Source organism: Bombina bombina, chromosome 3 (assembly GCF_027579735.1).
Source record: "Bombina bombina isolate aBomBom1 chromosome 3, aBomBom1.pri, whole genome shotgun sequence".
In the NCBI taxonomy this organism is placed as follows: Eukaryota; Metazoa; Chordata; class Amphibia; order Anura; family Bombinatoridae; genus Bombina; species Bombina bombina.
This window is the reverse complement of record NC_069501.1, coordinates 1,153,187,103-1,153,210,916: the sequence shown is the minus strand read 5'-3', so window position 1 is coordinate 1,153,210,916 and position 23,814 is coordinate 1,153,187,103. Positions and strand designations below refer to the sequence as shown.

General features: G+C 38.1%; 1 protein-coding gene across 2 annotated transcripts in view; it reads right to left on the bottom strand.

Annotated features, from left to right (window-relative positions):
- LOC128654564 (protein NPAT) overlaps window positions 1-23,814 on the bottom strand; it is a 118,593-nt gene that overhangs the window by 44,341 nt on the left and 50,438 nt on the right. For both annotated transcript variants that reach the window (XM_053708548.1, XM_053708549.1), the window contains 3 exons: window positions 6,822-6,923; window positions 6,610-6,711; window positions 5,051-6,499 (listed from right to left, as the gene is read on the bottom strand). In XM_053708548.1, coding sequence (XP_053564523.1) covers window positions 5,051-6,499; window positions 6,610-6,711; window positions 6,822-6,923 — 1,653 coding nt within the window. The remainder of the gene's footprint in view (window positions 1-5,050; window positions 6,500-6,609; window positions 6,712-6,821; window positions 6,924-23,814) is intronic.

Below are 23,814 nucleotides of genomic sequence, written 5' to 3'. Positions count from 1 at the left end.
CTCCCTCCCAATCAGAGATTGCTCCCAGACAACTTCAACCCGAGAAACTTATAAAGTATGGGACAAAATTATACGACAACATAGGGTATCTCCACAATACATTCTCCCTTGACCCCGATAGAAGGAAATGCAGCCTTCCCATTAAATATTAGAATACATGAGTCACAGGCGGTAACCATTAACGATTCTCAAACCACAAGCAGACCTTGTCGCCAGGTGCGGACATAGACTGCAATATTGGTTAGCATATTCACAACTGGTACACTTTCTCTCAGCACACCCATCTAAACCACACTTTACTCGTCCTCAGACCCCCTTCGAAAATGTGTGCATTAACCCACTGCCAAATAAAGGCATACTCTCCATAGTACATAAACAGCTTCAACTGCCCCACTATAAACTCTACCATCCTATGTCAATAAATGGGAAAGAGAACTTGATAGCCAGAACAAATATGGTATGACATATTTAAACATATGAGCAAATCTTCCTCTTCGATTTCCGTGCTGGAAATGAACCTCAAACTGCTGTGCAGATGGTACTACACGCCTGCACCAGCTATTTCCTAATACCCCCCGCAACATGCTGGAGGGGTTGCCAAAGTAGTGGAACCCCACACCATATCTGGTGGCAATGTCCGAAAGCAATTAAGAAAGAGGTTGAGCAAGCATTGAATATACCCATACCTTTTGATATACAGGTCTTACTTTTTAATAATTTCCCTAAGATAAAATGTAAGTAACGAATATCGCTTTTGACAATAATGGTAAATACAGCTAAAAGATTAATACCATTACACTGGAAAAGAATGGACCTTCCTACGATAGAGGTTTGGAGGCGCACAGTTACATATAATCTAGAGTTAGAAAAATATCACTATACACAAACACATAGACAAGATGATTACCATTCAATGCACTTTCTATGGGAGGAATATCTGAATATGACCTCTGTCGATCCCTAGATGACACATAACCTACGCAAATGACAAGATACTTGTGCCTACTTTGACACATACTGACCCATACGGAGTTTGATGTCTGTCTTATTTTCTACAGCGTACACTTAGCCACAACCTTTAGATACAAATGAAAAACTGTCTATCAAGATAATATATTCTAGGTTAGAGCCGGTATACTGGTACATTAGTAGCCCTTGTAGTCTTTATATGCATTTATTAATATATTGTGCATTGGGATACAGAGAAATGTTTTCCACTATTGCATGTTTGAATATTGTATACATAACTTGATAACATGTCTCAGTTATACTTGTCTAAACCTAAATGTATGCAAATTTAATTTCTTTAATAAAATCGTTTAAAAAAAATAAAATAAAAAGAAATAGCCCTATCAACTTTGGGGATTTTTACCCAAAACTCCAATCTAGCAGCTGGCAAAGGAAACAACTTTTGAAACCTAGAAGAAGGAATAAAAGAAGTACCAGGCCTATTCCATTGAAATCATATCAAAAATAGCATCAGGAACTGGAAAAAAACTCGGAGTAAACACAGGAGGTTTATAAACAGAATTTAAATGTTTACTAGTTTTAGTATCAAGAGGACTAGTTTCCTCAATATCCAAAGTAATCAACACCTCTCTTAACAAGGAACGAATATACTCCATCTTAAAGAGATAAGTAGATTTGTCAGTGTCAATATCTGAGGTACGATCTTCTGAACCAGATAGATCCTCATCAGAGGAGGATAATTCAGTACTTTGTCGGTCATTTGAAATTTCATCAACTTTATGAGAAGTTTTAAAAGACCTTTTACGTTTATTAGAAGGCGGGATAGACAAAGCCTTCTGAATCGCATCAGCAATAAAATCTTTTATATTCACAGGGATATCATGTAAATTAGATGTTGAAGGAACAACATGCATTGTACTAGAACTGATGGATACATTATTTGCATGTAAAAGCTTATCATGACAACTGTTACATACTACAGCTGGGGATATAATCTCCGCTAATTTACAACAGATACACTTAGCTTTGGTAGAACTGTTATCAGGCAGCAGGGTTCCAACAGTGGTTTCTGAGACAGGATCATATTGAGACATCTTGCAAATGTAAGAGAAAAAAAACAACATATAAAGCAAAATTATCAAATTTCCTTATATGGCAGTTTCAGGAATAGGGAAAAAATGCAAACAGCATAGCCCTCCGAGCATAAAAAAAAAGGCGTGTCATACTTGGCACATCCACCAGATGCTTGTGTAACAAAATAGATAATGCAGAGATCTGACCTTTCAGAGAACTGACTGACTGTCAACCCTTTCTCCAGACCTTCCTGGAGAAAAAATTCACACCAATAAAAAGGTATTTACACCATACCTTAAGAATTTTTTTTTTTCGAGTAACAGGCTTGCAAGCCTGGATCATAGTCTCAATGACGACTCAAAAAAATCCACGCTTGGACAGAACTAAGCGTTCAATCTCCAAGCAGTCAGCTTCAGAGAAACAAGATTTGGATGGAGGAATGGACCCTGAGTTAGAAGGTCCTTCCTCAGAGGCAACTCCCAAGGCGGCGGAGAAGAAACTTCACTAGTTCAGCATACCAGATCCTGCAAGACCATGCAGGAGCTATTAGAATTACTGATGCTCTCTCTTGTTTGATACGAGCAATAACTTGTGAAAGGAGCTGAAACGGAAGAAACCGGTATGCTAGACTGAAATCCCAAGGAACCGCCAGAGAATCTATCAGAGCGGCCTGAGGATCTCTTGACCTTGAACCGTACCTTGGAAGCTTGGCGTTCTGCCGAGACGACATCAGATTCAACTCCAGCACCCCCCATTTGAGGGTTAACCTGGAGAACACCTCCAAGTGGAGAGCCCACTCCTAAGGATGAAATGTGTGCTTGCTCAGGAAATTCGCTTCCTAGTTGTCCACTCCAGGAATGTGGATAGCAGATAGACAACAATTGTGAGCTTCCACCCACTAAATATAATCCGTGCCACCTCCTTCATGGCTAAGGAACTCAGAGTTCCTCCCTGTTGGTTGATGTAAGCCACTGAGGTGATGTTGTCTGACTGAAACCTGATAAACCGGGCTAAGGACAATTGAGGCTAAGCCATCAGAGCATTGTCAATCGCACTCAACTCCAAAATGTTTATGGGGAGAGCAGACTCCTCCCGAGTCCATAGTCCATGCGCCTTTAACAAGTCCCAGACTGCTCCCCAGTCTAGCAGGCTGGCGTCAGTGGTCACAATCACCCAGGAAGGTCTCTGGAAGCATGTGCCCTGAGACAGATGGTCCTGAGAAAGCCACCACGGGAGAGTGTCTCTTGTCGACTGGTCTAGATCTATCCTCAAACAGATCCGAATGGTTGGTTCCATTGTTGGAGCATGCATAATGAGCTCTCAAATGGAATCGATGTCCATGGAAGTGACCATCAGACCAATTACCTCCATACATTGAGCCACTGATGGCCGAACAATGGACTGAAAAGAGGCAAGAGGAGGGAATTTGGGATTTTCTGACCTCTGTCAGAAAAGGTTTCATAGGGAATCTATTATGGTCCGCAAGAAAACCACCCTTGTAGCTGGAACAAGGGAACTCTTTTCCAGATTCACTTTCCAACCATGGGAATGTAGAAAAGACAACAAGATCTCTAAATGAGAGTTTGCTTGTTGAAAAGATGGCGCCTGAACCAATAGGTCGTCCAGATATGGCCCCACTGCAATTCCCCGAGACCTGATCACTGCCAAGAGAGCCCCCAGAACCTTTGAGAAAATTCTGGGAGCTATGACAAGGCCAAACGAAAGAGCCACAAACTGAAAGTGTTTGTCTAGAAAGGTGAATCTCAGGAATTTGTGATGATCCCTGTGGATGGGAACATGAAGATACGCATCCTTTAAGTCTATGGTCGTCATGAACTGACCCTCTTGGACCAAAGGAAGAATGAAAGGAATGATTTCCATTTTGAAGGATGGTACCCCTGAGAAACTTGTAGAGGAACTTTAGGTCTAAAATGAGTCGAAAAAGTTCAATTTTTTTTGGGCACCACAAACAGATTTGAATAGAATCCTAGACCCTGTTCCCTTACTGGAACAGGAACAATCATTCCCAGGGAGGAAAGGTCCTGAACGCAGTTCAAGAATGCCTATCTTTTTACCTGGTCTACGGATAATCTTGAGAGGTGGAACCTGCCCCTGGGAGTGAAAGATTTGAATTCTATTTTGTAACCCTGAGATACCCCAAGGATCTGCGACATCTCGTCTCTATGCTTGACAAAACAGGTAAAGTCTGCCCCTTACTTGATCCAAACCTGGACCGGGGGCCGACCCTTCATGCTGACTTAGACTCAGTTTCTTTAATTGCTTCCCCTTATTCCAAGACTGATTGAGCTTCCAAGAAGACTTGGACTGCTCCTGCTTGGAAGAGGGAGAGGAAGACTTGACATTTGAAGTTATGAAAGGAACGAAAATTACTTTGACGTCCATTTAGTCTGTTCTTCTTGTCTTGCGGTAGAAAAGACCCTTTTCCACCCCTAATATTAGAAATTATTTCTACCAGACCAGGTCCAAACAAGGTCTTCCCCTTGTAAGGAGGCGCCAGAAGCTTGGACTTAGAGGTAACATCAGCTGAGCAAGATTTTAGCCACAATGTCCTGCGGGCTAGGACCGTGAAGCCAGACATCTTGGCTCCTAGTCTAACTTGCATGTTAGCATCAGAAATAAAGGAATTGGCTAGATTGAGAGCCTTAACCTATCTTGTATCTCATCCAATGGAGTCTCTACTAAAATTGAAATTGGGATAAGATAGGTTTGTGGTTGAAAATGAATTTCTTTAAATTTGAATTAAATTGTTTAAGTGGAAATATCTTTCTGGAACAGAGGTCTGGTGAGCAATTTAAAATTACGGGAGTAACTTATCGATTGGCAGCAATTTATTTTCAAAGCTGGACTGAGTTTTAAAGCTCAGGCTGTGATACATCAATGTTCCTCTAATGACTCCCTAGCTATATTAAGGTTGGTTTTGTATAATAGCACGTTCATCTTAAATAGCAATACCATATCTCTTTATCATATAGAAACATGTACATACCTGGTGTTATCTTTGGAGAAATAGCCCGGCCGTACAAGCTGCTTTGCCTCGGAGGGGTCTGGAAAATACATGGCTGCTTTGGGGTAGCAGTAGCTGACGTTTTTGGTAACATAATTATATTAGACTGGTTTCCAGTACTGTTATTTGTCATACATGAACTTATAAAAATGCTGTTAGTAGGTGCAAAGGTAGAGCTTGTAGCTGGGACTATCTGTACGAGTCCTCCATCACTGGAGAGGTTTGAAGTGCCAGCAACAGAGAACACAGTACAGTCTTCTGCAAGGATATTAACTGCATTAGTTGAGGCTTCCTGTGACTGAGACACTGTATAGCTTTGGTTCCCTGAAACGGAAGAATCAACGGTCTCTTCCACAAAACAGGTCTGTGTTAGGTCTATATAATTGCCATCTTGAGGTTTGGTTGGAGATGACAATATCAAAACTGGAATATTTTCTCCACATATACCTTTAACTGCATTACTTAACTCTGTAACACTTGTCACATCTTCAGAGATGATGTTTAGTGTCACTATATTTGATGTATCTGTAGTTTGGCTGCAGGAGACTGACCCTGCTATACTGCTGCTGGGTAGAGAATCCACAACCACATTTGCAGACTCATTTCCTGCAGACACAGATGGTAAATGGTGTTCAGAAGGAATAATAGTTACAGTTTCTGTATTGTTCTTCAAAAGTGTATTATTTTGATTTTCTGGGTTATCAAACATTTTCTCTTTTTCTTTCAGCTCTTTGTCGCTAGAAGTACTGGAATTATCCACAATTAAGTCTTTAACTGGTGTTTCATGAATAAAATCGTCATCATTTGATATTGTGATTAATTCTTCTGGTGTGTCATCCTCTTCAAGACTTCTACTTTTAAATAGTGGAACTTCAGCAGAATCTAAATCAGTAACCTCCTCATCTTCCTTCCTGCACTGCTTTGTGGCTTTGCCAGTCACATCTGCCTCCTCCGGAGTCGCTTGAAGACCCTCTTCTTCAGCTGCCATCTGGCTTGTGTGTGTTTGTGATGATTCCATACAGGTCTTTTCATTTAATTTGGTTGTTTGAATAATTTGGTCATTAGTAGTGGCTGAAGTATTCTCATCTAAAGACATCTCTGTTTCATTTCCATGAGTATTAGACATATTGGTCATTTCGTTGTCCTGGGATTGTGAAGCAGCTTGTTGCGGTAAAGCAGTGTGAGAATCCTTGGACTTCACTATTTCTTCATTTTCTATTATATCCATATTGCTGTTGGAATCTACAGTAATTTGGTCATTTTCAGTAATTAAGCTCTGATCCATTGCCAATGTTTTTTCACTTTCACAAGTTTTCGACACAGAAGTGGTCTTTTGTGAGCTGGCACTGGGGGAGATGCACTTTGATGAATCTGGATTCTCTTTTTCCTTCATATGCACATCCGCTGGGTTAATGTCAGATGCCGAGTTTACTACAAAAGAAAAACGATTTTAGTTTAGCTTTTGAAGATATGGATGATATGCTGTTAGTATAGAAGCAGCTTGAGGAGGAAGAAAAATATATAAAATAGAGATGTAATACCTTGTGAGCTGGCACTGGGGGAGATGCACTTAATAGATGACTCTGGATTCTCTTTTTCCTTCATATGCACATCAGCTGGGTTAATGTCAGATGCTGAGTTTACTACAAAAGAAAAACGGTTTTAGTTTAGCTTTTGAAGACATGAATGAAGGGCTGCTAGTATAGAAGCAGCTTGAGGAGGAAGAAAAATATATAAAATAGAGATGTAATACCTTGTGAGCTGGCACTGGGGGAGATGCACTTAACAGATGACTCTGGATTCTCTTTCTCCTTTATATGCACATCAGCTGGGTTAATGTCAGATGCGGAGTTTACTGCAAATGAAAAACGTTTTATTTTAGTTTTGAAGACATGGATGATATGCGGTTAGTCTAGAAGCAGCTTGAGGAGGAAGAAAAATATATAAAAACAAAATGTATGATTTCCTGATATATTTATTTCCGGATATGGTGAGTCCACAACGTCTTCAATTACTGTTGGGAATATCACCCCCCGGCCAGCAGGAGGAGGCAAAGAGCACCACAGCAAAGCTGTTAAGCATCACTTCCCTTCCCACAAACCCCAGTCATTCGACCAAAGGTAAAGAGAAAAAAGGAACAATACAAAAAAAGGTGTAAAGGTGCCTGATGTTTAGTAAAAAATAACTGTCTTTAAATAAAAGGGTGGGGTCGTGGACTCACCATATAAGGAAATAAATAAATGTATAAGGTAAGCATACATTTTGTTTTCTTTCCTAAGATATGGCGAGTCCACGACGTCCTCAATTACTGTTGGGAACCAATACCCAAGCTAGAAGACACAGATGAATAGGGAGGGAGAACAAGACAGGCAGACCTAACCAGAAGGCACCAGCGCTTGAAAAACCTCTCTCCCAAATGAAGCCTCAACCGAGGCAAAAGTATCAAATTTGGAAAAAGTATGCAGAGAAGACCAAGTTTCAGCCTTACAAATCTGGTCCACAGAAGCGGAAAAGCTTTTGTGGAACGAGCTGTAAATCTCTCAGGAGACTGCTGACCAGCAGTCTCATAAGCAAAACGAATTATACTTCTCAACCATAAAGAGAAAGAAATATCAGTAACTTCCTGACCTATACGTTTTCCTGAGAAACAAACAGGGCAGAGGACTGGTGAAAAACCTTAGTCGTCTGTAGGTAGAATTTCAGAGCACGCACAACATCCAGATTGTGCAACAAAAGTTCCTTATGAGAAAAAGAATTAGGACATAAAGAAGGAACAACAATTTCCTGATTAATATTTTTATCTGAAACCACTTAAGGAAGAAATCCCAACTTCGTACAAAGAACCGCCTTATCAGCATGAAAGATGAGACAAGACGAATCCCACTACAAAGTGGAGAGTTACAAAACTCTCTGAGCAGAAGAGCTAGCAAAAATAAAACAAAACCTTCCAAGATAAAAACAAATATCTATTGAATGCAAAGGATCAAACGGAGCCTGCTGAGAAATCTTAAGAACAAGGTTAATGATCCAAGGAGGAGCGCAACAGACAAACACAGGCCTGATTCTGACCAGGATCTGACAAAAGGATTGAACATATGGCACATCAGTCAGATGTTCTTGTAACAAACCAATAATGGAGAAATCTGACACTCCCTTCTCCAGAACTTCTTGGAGAAAGGACAAAATCCTAGGAAACCTAACCCTACTCCCAGAGTAGTCCTTGGATTCATACCGATAAAAGGTATTTACGTCATACCTTAAGGTAAATCAAAGACACAAAAAGAAAGTGCTCAGTCTGTGCAACCCATGATCTCTACAAGTATACACACGAGATCGATACCAGGGTTATTCAAAGTCCCAATGAATATAAGTAAATGCTGGGAAAATAGTCAGTCAATCAGTGAATATTCAAGTCTGTTGGAGTTCTCTCACTCACCCCTATAGTGTCCACACACTCCACTTCAGCCTAGGTCACCGGTAGGTAGTAATGCAACAAGTTTCTATGATAGGACTAGCGATTCCCGCTGCTCTTACCCTCCACTGTTCCGGTGGGGTGCCTGGACTCACTCTGTACTTCCTCTTGGGCAGGCGATGAAACCCTTCCGAGTGGGTGCAGTATGTGTGTCCTTCTTGGCGTGCTTCAGAGCTGCAGGTGTATGCAATGTCAAACGCACCTTCTGTGAACGTTCCTGGTACGTCACCGATGACACAGCTAGGCACTGGGTAAGGAGCAAGATGTGGGGGGGGGGGAACGCTCCAAGTAGACTGCAAATTCAGCTTGTAAACAGCGGATCCAAAAAGCGGTATTCCCAACCGCAGATGCACAAAACGTACAAGGAAAAGTAGGATGCGCCGAGACAAAAAAGTCACTTAATAAACAAAGTTTATTGGATGAATACAATAGAATGCTGGTCAAAAATGTGGGTCACAGTTAGAGAGGCCTGACACGTTTCACGCATGTGTACATGCGCTTCTTCGGAGGCTCCAAAGAACGCGTCAGGCCTCTCTGTGACCAAGAATACAAGCAAACCGTGTACAGCTCCACAGCAAAAAAGGTGCAAGTGGTAAGAGGGACCGTCAAAGCCTCTAAACATGTAGGACAAGTAGAAAAATCCACAGCACCTTAACGAATTTTCAACACTTTATTGAAACATCTTTTTCCCATACAGGTACAAAGCAGGTAGCAGCAACGTTTCAGATATTATCCCTTAATGATGCTAATGGGCCTCATCTGATGAGATGCATTTATAGGCCTGCATATTAACCCCATGTATACTGTTACAAAGTGAATTTTATCACTCAACATCACCACCTAGTGGTTATAAATATTATTACAGTTAAACACATACATAAATTTAAAAACAATATACAATTCATTGTTAATATTTAGTATTTACTGCATAATATTACCATTTCTTTCCTGAATTTTTATTAAACATCCATTTATTATAGAAACACTTTGAAGTCCAGCTCTCTATTGATTCCTTTAGGAATTAAAGCATCCAATTTATATATCCAATAGGATTCTTTTTGTTTTAATATGGTTTCCTTATTGCCACCTCTTCTTAACTTATCCACTCCATCAATAATTTGCCAACGTAGTTGACATATTGTGACCTGCACTCAAGAAATTACATGATACAGGGGCTTCCTGATCCCCACATCTAATATTGGATCTGTGTTGACTCATCCTATCTCGTACCCTTCTGGTAGTTTCACCAACATAAATTTTAGAACATTTGATTTTTTAGGCATTTGATAAGTTATACGACATAGGATGAGTCACACGTATAAAAATTGTTAATGCTGAATTTTTTTCCTGTTTGGGGATGTTGAAATTCTGTCCCTTTAATAACTGCACTAAAACTTGCACAACCCAAGCATGGAAAAGTTCCATAACTTTTTTTAGTAATATATTTCTGTTTCTTTCTTGAGCCCAAATCATTTCTGACTAACATATACTGTGAAAAATTTGAAGCAATACTAAATAAGTGCTCGTATGACCTCATTGTGCTAACTGTAGATTCCCTACAGCAAGAGATTGACAAACAACAACTTGAAGTAGATAAGAAAAAAGAGGATCTACAAGAAATATTGGCATCGGATGAATTTGCTAAAAAAATAAAGGAGGTAGACGATAAAATTAATACCTTGAAGAAAGAGCTGCAGGAACAGAAAAGGTTAAAATTCCAGAATGACGAAATGGATTACCTCCATGGGCATGTCTACAGATGGACATATGAACCATCCCATTGGAAGAGAAGAGGGGCCGGTAAAACACAGAGCCAATCGGAACCAAGGGAAGGAGAATTTCAAAGATGGTGGAGATCGCGTCAGCAGTACGGAGTCATCAGATGTTCAAAGTTTTTTTTTTTTTTTTTTTTTTTTTATAGTCGAGCGACGACTCACCGACGTCATCAGGAAGCGCCATCGAGGCGGCCGCAAACACAAGCGGCATGGAAAAAGATGGCCGATACCCGCCAAGGAAGAAAATCAACAAGGTGAAAAAGAAGGGTCAACAGTGATCAATATCTCGAGTAAGATCCTACAAAAGAGTGAGTACGAGGTGCTAGAGAAAGGATTGTCATTTTGCCCTATAAAAGACATTAACTTTTTTGAGTTGGAGAAAGACTTTTATAGATTTTTCCGGACATTGAGGTTAAAATGTTTAGTTAATGAGAGCCCACGGTTGATTAATACCACTGTTGTACCTAAAAGAGATATGTTAATATTAAAATCTACAGGTTTATATAAGAAAAGTACTTACATACCAACCCAAGGTAATAACAGTGTGGAGACCTACATTGAATTAGTAAAGAGTGATGTGATGAAATTAAAAGCAAATCGTAATAACAAGAGTTTAAAAAATATGAAGAATATAAACCTAATCTAACAGTGGCACAAAAAAAAAAGCTATAGACTCCCTGAAAGAAAAAAATATACAGATAAGAAGAGCTGATAAGGGGGGAGCCACTATAGTTTTAGATACTGACTATTATGTCACAGAGATTAAACAACAATTGGGAGATATTAATACCTATAAACCATTACAGAGTAATCCGGTGGTTAAAATACAGGCAGAAATAAAAAGTGTGTTAAATTGGGCATTTAAGATTGGTATTATTGACAAAAAGTTATTTGAATATTTATATGTGGAATGGCCTAAAACGCCAATTTTTTACACAGTACCAAAGGTGCATAAAAATTTAACAGAACCATCTGGGCGGCCAATTGTGGCAGGAATAGAATCTGTCTTTACTAACATAGCCACATATTTGGATACGATTTTGCAGCCAGAGGTTCAAAAAATAACCTCTTATATTAAAGATACTAGTGATTTCATTGAAAAATTAAAAGGTTTACCATTGGCTAATGCAAAATGTATTTTGTATACACTTGATGTAAGTAGCCTGTACACTGTAATTAATCATGAAAGTGGCATAGGAGCAAGTATCTTGGCACTTAGAAATTAAGTATTGTATAGTGAGAGTCAAATATTGTTCTTTGAAAATCTATTAAGAATAGTACTATACAATAATTATTTCTTGTTTCAAGAAGATTGGTACAGCCATGGGGTCCAACGTTGCCCCAGCATACGCCAATATGTTCATGAATAGTGTTGAAGAAAAATTTGTATATGAAAACGAGTTATTTCTTAAATATGGAGCATTGTGGTGGCGCTTCATAGATGACATATTTGGCGTGTGCTGGGGCGACGTTGGCACCCTATTGGCATTTGTTGAAGAATTAAATCAAGCTGTCAATAACTTAAAATTCACATTAACCTTCAGTGAGGAAAAGGTGATATTCCTGGATAGAGTAATACATATAAATAAACTTGTAATTTTAAGATTGATCTGCATCGAAAGGAAAATGAGGATTCCTTAATTACAAACAGATTACAAGAAATGGGGGATAAGTTCCTATAAAGGGGATAACCTAGGAAGTTAAACGGACAGTCTACACCAGAATTTTTATTGTTTTAAAAAGATAGATAATCCCTTTAATACCCAACACAGTTATAAAAATATACTTTTAACCTCTGTGATTATCTTGTATCTAAGCCTCTGCAAACTAACCCTTTTATCAGTTCTTTTGACAGACTTGCAGTCAAGCCAATCAGTGCTTGCTCCCAGATAACTTCACGAGCACAGTGTTATCTATATGAAATACGTGAACTAACACCCTCTAGTGGTGAAAAACTGTTAAAATGCAATCTGAAAAGAGGTGGCCTTCAAGGTCTAATAAATTAGCATATGAACCTCCTAGGTTAAGCTTTCAACTAAGAATACCAAGAGAACAAAGGAAAATTGGTGATAAAAGTAAATTGGAAAATTGTTTAAAATTACATGCTCTATCTGAATCATGAAAGTTTATTTTGGACTAGACTGTCCCTTTAATTGAGAATGAGATTATAAGGGCACATGAATCAGAAGAAAAAGGTAGCAATGTTTCAAGAGCTAAGAAAGAAGATGAAGAAAGGGTAGTTTGTGTAACACAGTTTAACCCTATTAGTAAGAAAGTAGGAAACATTGTATCTAAACACTGGCACATCTTGAAAAACTAATTCTGAGATTGAATCTTTTAGAAAACCACCTATGATGGCATATCGAAGAGTCCAAAATTTGGGAGATATGTTAATCAGAAATGATTTGGGATCAAGAAAGAAACAGAAATATATTACTAAAAAAAGTTATGGAACTTTTCCATGCTTGGGTTGTGCAAGTTGTAGTGCAGTTATTAAAGGGACAGAATTTCAACAATCCCAAACAGGAAAAAAATTCAGCATCAACATTTTTTATACGTGTGACTCATTCTATGTCGTATACCTTATCAAATGCCAATGTTCTAAAATTTATGTTGGTGAAACTACCAGAAGGGTACGAGATAGGATGAGTCAACACAGATCCAATTTTAGATGTGGGGATCAGGAAGCCCCTGTATCATGTCATTTCTTGAGTGCAGGTCACAATATAAGTCAACTACGGTGGCAAATTATTGATGGAGTGGATAAGTTAAGAAGAGGTGGCAATAAGGAAACCATATTAAAACAAAAAGAATCCTATTGGATATATAAATTGGATGCTTTAATTCCTAAAGGAATCAATAGAGAGCTGGACTTCAAAGTGTTTCTATAATAAATGGATGTTTAATAAAAATTCAGGAAAGAAATGGTAATATTAAGCAGTAAATACTAAATATTAACAATGAATTGTATATTGTTTTTAAATTTATGTATGTGTTTAACTGTAATAATATTTATAACCACTAGGTGGTGATGTCGAGTGATAAAATTCACTTTGTAACAGTATACATGGGGTTAATATGCAGGCCTATAAATGCATCTCATCAGATGAGGCCCATTAGCATGATTAAGGGATAATATCCCGAAACGTTGCTGCTACCTGCTTTGTACCTGTATGGGAGAAAGAGGTTTCAATAAAGTGTTGAAAATTCGTTAAGGTGCTGTGGATTTTTCTACTTGTTCTAACTGTGACCAACATTTGTACCAGCATACTATTGGATTCATCCAATAAACTTTGTTTATTAAGTGACTTTGTCTCAGCGCATCCTACTTTTCCTTGTTCGTCTTATGGTAAATCTACTAGCAACAGGCTTGCGAGCCTGAATCATGGTCTCAATGACAGACTCAGAAAAGCCACACTTAGACAGTACTAAGCGTTCAATCCCAAGCATTTTCAGAGAAACGAGATTTGGATGAAGGAAAGGACCCTGAGTTAGAAGGTCCTTCCTCAGAGGAAAACTTCAAGGGGGAAGAAAGGACATCCTCACTAGGTCCGCATAACAGATCCTACAAAGCCACGCAGAGGCAGGGACTAATAGAATTCTCGATGTTCTCTCCTGCTTTATACGAGCAATGACTTGTGGAAGGAGAGAAAACTGAGGAACAGGTAAGCCAGACCGAAATCCCAGGAACCGCCAGAGCATCAATCAGGACGGTCTGCGGATCTCATGACCATGAACCGAACCTCGGCATTCTGCTGAAACGCCATCAGATCCAGTTTCGGCATCCCCCATTTGAGGGTTAACCAGGAGAACACCTCCAGATGGAGAGCCCACTCCCTGGGATGAAATGTTTGTCTGCTGAAGAAGACCGCTCCTGGAATGTGAATACTGTAACTCCCAGAGAGAAAAGTCCTAATTGCAATTCAAAAACGCCTCTCTTAACTGTACTGCAGATAAACTTGAGGGGAGGAACCTGCCTCTGGGAAGAAAGGTTTTAAATTATATTCAGAAACCCTGAGATATTAAGTCCACCGCCTATCTGGGCCAGCCTGTATCCTTCCTGAAGAAAACAGAGAAATTCAGCCCCCACTTGGTTCGATCCCGGATCAGAGGCAAACCTGACATTCTGAGTTAGACTTAGCTGCGGTCTAAATCTGATGTCTATTCGACTTGTCTTTTGGAAGAAAAAAAACAAACCTTTCTCCACCTGTAAATTCAGAAAATTCCTGTCAGATCAGGACCAAACAAGGTCTTACCCTTGTAAAAAAGCGCCAGAAGCTTGGACTCAGAGGAAAAATTCACTGACCAAGAATATAGTCACAACGCCCCACAGGTTAGCACAGCTAAGCCAGATATCTTGGCTCCCGGCTGAAAGACTGGTAAGGTAGCATCAGAAATAGAAAAATTGACTAGCTCAAAAACCTTAATTCTGTTCTGGATCTCCCCCAAGGAGTCCCTACCAAAATGTTATCAGACAAGGCGTCGCACATAAAGGATGCCACACTTGTTCTATGTAAGCCTCCAGCTTAGTCCACTGATCCTGAAAAGAGCAGCTAACCTCTCTAGGGATCATAGTTCACCTAGCAAGAGTAGAAATGGTACCTACTACTTTAGGCACCATGATATTTAATGGAGACAGCAACAGGAAACATTCTTTTAAAGAATGGAAACAGGGAAAAACTAATACCTGACTTCTCCCATTCCTGTGAAAAACTATTATGGTCTGGAACAAGAAAAAAAAAATTCACAGAGGAATCCTAGTAATTATAGAGTTTACTAGATTCTTTAGGATTGACAACAATATGCGTATCAGAGTCGCTCCAATGAAGCCAAGACATACTTAACAATACACAAAGGTGTTCAAGCTTAAAGGACCAGTCAGCATAATAGATTTGCATAATCAACAAATGCAAGATAACAAGACAATGTAATAGCACTTAGTCTGAACTTCAAATAAGTAGTATATTTTTTTTTCTGACAATTTTAAAATTTATGTCTTTTCCCACTCCCCCTGTACCATGTTACAGCCATCAGCCATTCATAGTGAAAAACAGTTAAGAGTGAGTGCACCTATTGGATTGAGACAGCTCAACCCTGATAAACAGCTGTTCCTTCAAACAACTGTGAGGGATCGATGGGGTAAAAAACAAGTGAGGGGAGCTGTGTGTATTTCAATACATAAATAATGTGTGTTACCGTGACCTTTAAATGAGCTTCTCGTATTGGTTTCAAAATTCAATCATAATATATATTGCGCTGTGATAAGGTAAACAAATAGGTGAAAATTGGGTGAAAAATAGTGAAAATATGACTACAAGAGGTTAAAAAACAAAATATTGAATTGTTGCCATACAAAACAATATTGGACTAGATAATATATTCTGATAGGATAATAAGTGGTAAGGAGCTCTATTACCTTGCGTATATTATATATTAACCCTTTAAGGACACAGCTTTCAGTTTGCTCAATTGTTTTATGACGGAAAAATTCCGTCATATGTCCTTAAGAGGTTAAAATTCCTTAATCAAAAGTTAAAATTGACAATAAATAAACAATAAATTCATGCTATAGTGTTCAAAGCATATGATAAAAACAGATTAAGTTAAAATAATTTACGTAGGAGGTGGAAATGTTCATCTGATGAATTGCAAGTATCTTTTGATGTGACTTTAAATGTGACTTTTAGTTGGAAATGAAATTACTCACAGTTTGCATGAAATAATTTTTCCAGGGTTCTGATTGGTTGAAACAGACAAGCCTTTATGTGAATAAAATAATTTTTCCACTATAGTTAAAACTTGTAGATCGAAATTGTAGATGAAGGTAACAACTACTGGATGGTAAAGATGCTGAAACTGTTTACCTAAACTGGGTTTGCAGGAGTTTCAGTTGTTGATAAAACTTGGTTCTGTATATTTAAACTGTTATCTAAGACTTGGTTTGCAGGAGTTTCAGTTGTTGGTATGACTTAATTATAGAAACTGTTTACCTTGTATTTATTTGCTGGAGTTTCTATTTTTCTGGTTGCGTGAGGTGTTTGAACGCTTCTCTTTGTAGGTGTCTGTCTGTAGCTGAAACTATATACCCTCCCAGGGTTTGCTGGAGTTTCAGTGATTGATGGTTGATCTGTAGTGAAACTGTTTACCTAGGAAAGGTTTGCAGGAGTTTCAGACCACCTGTTGGTTATAAAAATCTTTTCTTAAGAGTTGCTGGAGCTGTATACCTTTTTCAAGGTTTGCTGGAGCTTCAGGTCTGGTGAGTGTCCACTTTAAGTCTTGTGGTGCTCGGTGTATAGCAATCACTGGTAACGGATTTTTTCGTGTTCAATCCTGGGTAGTCTCAGATGCAGACTTGAGTTGTTGGAGTGCACACTAGGGGCAAATCTACGCGTTTCGGCTTCAGCCTTTATCAAGATGCCCAAGGTGTGCTGGTCTTGAGTTTTTAAAGGTGTAGGCGTGATTTCATTGGAGCAATTTGAAATCTGGATCAGCCAATCAGCAAATTGATTGGTAACTACATAGGTTTTTAGCAATTAGTTTAATTATGTTGAAAAAAGGTCCTTAGTTTTACCTTTAACATAGGAAAATTGATAAATAAAATATGACATTTATAAAATAGGAAACAATAATAAAATATTTTGATAATTTTAATGGACATTTTTTTGAAATGTAAAAATGTTTAAAAAAACTTTTTAAAACTTGTAGATATTAGAACAATTAAATATTTGTTGCCTCTTATAGTTGGGAGTTAGAGTTTTTTTGCAAAAAACGTATTTTAAAATTAATTGTGCGTGTCTAATTTCATTGATACAATATTTTTATTGTTATATTCTTTTCTTTGATGCATTATTTTGGACAGTTTGGTAAATGTACCATTGCTTTAATTTTGTAGCAGTCTTATTTGGATTTTATGGACTTATATTGTTCTCCCTTTAAATTTATATCTTTGAGTGCTAATGTGGGAGGTTCTTATGTTCAAGTATAGAAAGGTATAAATTTAAAGAGGAATTTTTACTTATTCTATATGTGAGGATCAATTTATTTCACCTAAAATTTATAGGTGTATAATTTGTAATTTATAGTACAGATTAGTATGACGTTATTGGCTGTTTTTTTAAATGAGAAAATTAAGATCAAATTCCATGTTTAGTCCGTGGGGGTGTAGAGTTTTAAAAGAGTGGATATATTCTGCTTCTTTTTTCTGAAGTAGATTTTCTATGTTTCCCCCTCTAGGGTTTAAAATGATTTTCTGAACACCCCAAAATTTCATATGTCTAGTATTGCCATTATGGCATTCTGTAAAGTGTTTGTATAGAATTGTATTAGTAGCTTTATGCTCAATGTGATGTAAGTGTTCTCTAATGCGATCTCTTAGCATTCGACTAGTTTGGCCAAAATATTGATGGCCACATAAGCATTGTATGCAATAAATTACATTTTTGTCTGAGCAGCGGATAATTTCTTTAATGTTAATATATTGTTTCGTGTTGTTTGATTGTAAAGATTTAGTTTTTGTACTGTGTTTGCATGATTTGCAAGTTGGGCAGGGGAAGAAGCCTTCTACTTTTTTATTCAAGATGTTTTTGGTACCTTGGATGTTTCTTTCTTTATTTTTAAATTCGCTGGGGGAAAGAATATTTTTAAATTTTTTAGCTTTTTTAAAAATGATATCTGGTCTGTTTTTTAGTTTGTGTCCAATAATCTGGTCTTGTTTTATGTAGTGCCAGTGTTTATTTAAGATTTTTCTAATCTCTTGATGTTGGGAATTGTATTGTGTTATGAAGGGTATGAAGAGGGGATCTACCTCTCTGTTGACATAATCTTTTTTTATTTTTGGTTTTAAAATTTGATCTCTGTTCATTTCAAGGACTCCCAATTTGTTTTTTTCTAAAAATTGTGGGTCGTATTTCTTTTCTTGAAATCTTTTTGTTAGTATTTCTGATTGTGTTGTAAAATGATTTATATCTGAGCAGTTTTTTCTGATTCTAATGTATTGATTTTTTGGAATATTTGTTTTCCATTTCGGTAGATGACAACTGTCATTATGAATGTAATTATTGGCATCAGTTTTTTTTGAAAAAAGTTTTCGTGGTGATTTCATTGTTTATTATTTGTATTTCTATGTCAAGGAAGTGGATATTATTAGTGCTTGATTCGTGTGTGAAACTAAGGCCTAATGAATTGCTATTTATATCTTCTATGAATAGTTCGAGTAATTCTGGTTCCCCTTTCCAAATAAGGAACAGGTCGTCTATATATCTGTATTTTTTTAAACATTTTTACATTTCAAAAAAATGTCCATTAAAATTATCAAAATATTTTATTATTGTTTCCTATTTTATAAATGTCATATTTTATCAATTTTCCTATGTTCAAGGTAAAACGAAGGTCCTTTTTTCAACATAATTAAACTAATTGCTAAAAACCTATGTAGTTACCAATCAATTTGCTGATTGGCTGATCCAGATTTCAAATTGCTCCAATGAAATCATGCCTACACCTTTAAAAACTCAAGACCAGCACACCTTGGGCATCTTGATAAAGGCTGAAGCCGAAACGCGTAGATTTGCCCCTAGTGTGCACTCCAACAACTCAAGTCTGCATCTGAGACTACCCAGGATTGAACACGAAAAAATCTGTTACTGGTGATTGCTATACACCGAGCACCACAAGACTTAAAGTGGACACTCACCAGACCTGAAGCTCCAGCAAACCTTGAATAAGGTATACAGCTCCAGCAACTCTTAAGAAAAACATAATTTATGTAAGAACTTACCTGATAAATTCATTTCTTTCATATTAGCAAGAGTCCATGAGCTAGTGACGTATGGGATATACATTCCTACCAGGAGGGGCAAAGTTTCCCAAACCTCAAAATGCCTATAAATACAGCCCTCACCACACCCACAATTCAGTTTAACGAATAGCCAAGAAGTGGGGTGATAAAAAAGTGCGAAAGCATATAAAATAAGGAATTGGAATAATTGTGCTTTATACAAAAAAATCATAACCACCATAAAAAGGGTGGGCCTCATGGACTCTTGCTAATATGAAAGAAATGAATTTATCAGGTAAGTTCTTACATAAATTATGTTTTCTTTCATGTAATTAGCAAGAGTCCATGAGCTAGTGACGTATGGGATAATGACTACCCAAGATGTGGATCTTTCCACACAAGAGTCACTAGAGAGGGAGGGATAAAATAAAGACAGCCAATTCCTGCTGAAAATAATCCACACCCAAAATAAAGTTTAACAAAAAAACATAAGCAGAAGATTCAAACTGAAACCGCTGCCTGAAGTACTTTTCTACCAAAAACTGCTTCAGAAGAAGAAAATACATCAAAATGGTAGAATTTAGTAAAAGTATGCAAAGAGGACCAAGTTGCTGCTTTGCAAATCTGATCAATCGAAGCTTCATTCCTAAACGCCCAGGAAGTAGAAACTGACCTAGTAGAATGAGCTGTAATTCTTTGAGGCGGAGTTTTACCCGACTCAACATAGGCAAGATGAATTAAAGATTTCAACCAAGATGCCAAAGAAATGGCAGAAGCTTTCTGGCCTTTTCTAGAACCGGAAAAGATAACAAATAGACTAGAAGTCTTACGAAAAGATTTCGTAGCTTCAACATAATATTTCAAAGCTCTAACAACATCCAAAGAATGCAACGATTTCTCCTTAGAATTCTTAGGATTAGGACATAATGAAGGAACTACAATTTCTCTACTAATGTTGTTGGAATTCACAACTTTAGGTAAAAATTCAAAAGAAGTTCGCAACACCGCCTTATCCTGATGAAAAATCAGAAAAGGAGACTCACAAGAAAGAGCAGATAATTCAGAAACTCTTCTGGCAGAAGAGATGGCCAAAAGGAACAAAACTTTCCAAGAAAGTAATTTAATGTCCAATGAATGCATAGGTTCAAACGGAGGAGCTTGAAGAGCTCCCAGAACCAAATTCAAACTCCAAGGAGGAGAAATTGACTTAATGACAGGTTTTATACGAACCAAAGCTTGTACAAAACAATGAATATCAGGAAGAATAGCAATCTTTCTGTGAAAAAGAACAGAAAGAGCAGAGATTTGTCCTTTCAAAGAACTTGCGGACAAACCCTTATCTAAACCATCCTGAAGAAACTGTAAAATTCTCGGTATTCTAAAAGAATGCCAGGAAAAATGATGAGAAAGACACCAAGAAATATAAGTCTTCCAGACTCTATAATATATCTCTCGAGATACAGATTTACGAGCCTGTAACATAGTATTAATCACAGAGTCAGAGAAACCTCTTTGACCAAGAATCAAGCGTTCAATCTCCATATCTTTAAATTTAAGGATTTCAGATCCTGATGGAAAAAAGGACCTTGTGACAGAAGGTCTGGTCTTAACGGAAGAGTCCACGGTCGGCAAGAGGCCATCCGGACAAGATCCGCATACCAAAACCTGTGAGGCCATGCCGGAGCTACCAGCAGAACAAACGAGCATTCCTTCAGAATCTTGGAGATTACTCTTTGGAAGAAGAACTAGAGGCGGAAAGATATAGGCAGGATGATACTTCCAAGGAAGTGATAATGCATCCACTGCCTCCGCCTGAGGATCCCGGGATCTGGACAGATACCTGGGAAGTTTCTTGTTTAGATGGGACGCCATCAGATCTATTTCTGGAAGTTCCCACATTTGAACAATCTGAAGAAATACCTCTGGGTGAAGAGACCATTCGCCCGGATGCAACGTTTGGCGACTGAGATAATCCGCTTCCCAATTGTCTACACCTGGGATATGAACCGCAGAGATTAGACAGGAGCTGGATTTCGCCCAAACCAAAATTCGAGATACTTCTTTCATAGCCAGAGGACTGTGAGTCCCTCCTTGATGATTGATGTATGCCACAGTTGTGACATTGTCTGTCTGAAAACAAATGAACGATTCTCTCTTTAGAAGAGGCCATGACTGAAGAGCTCTGAAAATTGCACGGAGTTCCAAAATATTGATCGGTAATCTCACCTCCTGAGATTCCCAAACTCCTTGTGCCGTCAGAGATCCCCACACAGCTCCCCAACCTGTGAGACTTGCATCTGTTGAAATTACAGTCCAGGTCGGAAGCACAAAAGAAGCCCCCTGAATTAAACAATGGTGATCTGTCCACCATGTTAGAGAGTGTCGAACAATCGGTTTTAAAGATATTAATTGAAATATCTTCGTGTAATCTTTGCACCATTGCTTCAGCATACAGAGCTGAAGAGGTCGCATGTGAAAACGAGCAAAGGGGATCGCGTCCGATGCAGCAGTCATAAGACCTAGAATTTCCATGCATAAGGCTACCGAAGGGAATGATTGTGACTGAAGGTTTCGACAAGCTGCAATCAACTTTAGACGTCTCTTGTCTGTTAAAGACAGAGTCATGGACACTGAATCCATCTGGAAACCCAGAAAGGTTACCCTTGTCTGAGGAATCAAAGAACTTTTTGGTAAATTGATCCTCCAACCATGATCTTGAAGAAACAACACAAGTCGATTCGTATGAGATTCTGCTAAATGTAAAGACTGAGCAAGTACCAAGATATCGTCCAAATAAGGAAATACCACAATACCCTGTTCTCTGATTACAGACAGCAGGGCACCGAGAACCTTTGTAAAAATTCTTGGAGCTGTAGCTAGGCCAAACGGCAGAGCCACAAACTGGTAATGCTTGTCCAGAAACGAGAATCTCAGGAACTGATAATGATCTGGATGAATCGGAATATGCAGATATGCATCCTGTAAATCTATTGTGGACATATAATTCCCTTGCTGAACAAAAGGTAAGATAGTCCTTACAGTTACCATCTTGAACGTTGGTATCCTTACATAACGATTCAATATTTTTAGATCCAGAACTGGTCTGAAAGAATTCTCCTTCTTTGGTACAATGAAGAGATTTGAATAAAACCCCATCCCCTGTTCCGGAACTGGCATAATTACTCCAGTCAACTCTAGATCTGAAACACATTTCAGAAATGCTTGAGCTTTTACTGGATTTACTGGGACACGGGAAAGAAAAAAATCTCTTTGCAGGAGGTCTCAACTTGAAACCAATTCTGTACCCTTCTGAAACAATGCTCTGAATCCAAAGATTGTGAACAGAATTGATCCAAATTTCCTTGAAAAAACGTAACCTGCCCCCTACCAGCTGAGCTGGAATGAGGGCCGCACCTTCATGTGGACTTAGAAGCAGGCTTTGCCTTTCTAGCTGGCTTGGATTTATTCCAGACTGGAGATGGTCTCCAAACTGAAACTGCTCCTGAGGATGAAGGATCAGGCTTTTGTTCTTTGTTGAAACGAAAGGAACGAAAACGATTATTAGCCCTGTTTTTACCTTTCGATTTTTTATCCTGTGGTAAAAAAGTTCCTTTCCCACCAGTAACAGTTGAAATAATGGAATCCAACTGAGAACCAAATAATTTGTTACCCTGGAAAGAAATGGAAAGTAAAGTTGATTTAGAAGCCATATCAGCATTCCAAGTTTTAAGCCATAAAGCTCTTCTAGCTAAAATAGCTAGAGACATAAACCTGACATCAACTCTGATAATATCAAAAATGGCATCACAGATAAAATTATTAGCATGCTGAAGAAGAATAATAATATCATGAGAATCACAATGTGTTACTTGTTGCGCTAAAGTTTCCAACCAAAAAGTTGAAGCTGCAGCAACATCAGCCAAAGATATAGCAGGTCTAAGAAGATTACCTGAACACAGATAAGCTTTTCTTAGAAAGGATTCAATTTTCCTATCTAGAGGATCCTTAAACGAAGTACCATCTGACGTAGGAATAGTAGTACGTTTAGCAAGGGTAGAAATAGCCCCATCAACTTTAGGGATCTTGTCCCAAAATTCTAATCTGTCAGACGGCACAGGATATAATTGCTTAAAACGTTTAGAAGGAGTAAATGAATTACCCAAATTATCCCATTCTTTGGAAATTACTGCAGAAATAGCATTAGGAACAGGAAAAACTTCTGGAATAACCACAGGAGCTTTAAATACCTTATCTAAACGTTTAGAATTAGTATCAAGAGGACCAGAATCCTCTATTTCTAAAGCAATTAGTACTTCTTTAAGTAAAGAACGAATAAATTCCATTTTAAATAAATATGAAGATTTATCAGCATCAACCTCTGAGACAGAATCCTCTGAACCAGAGGAATCATCAGAATCAGAATGATGATGTTCATTTAAAAATTCATCTGTAGGGAGAGAAGTTTTAAAAGATTTTTTATGTTTACTAGAAGGAGAAATAACAGACATAGCCTTCTTTATGGATTCAGAAACAAAATCTCTTATATTATCAGGAACATTCTGCACCTTAGATGTTGAAGGAACTGCAACAGGCAATGGTACTTTACTAAAGGAAATATTATCTGCTTTAACAAGTTTGTCATGACAATCAATACAAACAACAGCTGGAGGAATAGCTACCAAAAGTTTACAGCAGATACACTTAGCTTTGGTAGATTCAGCAC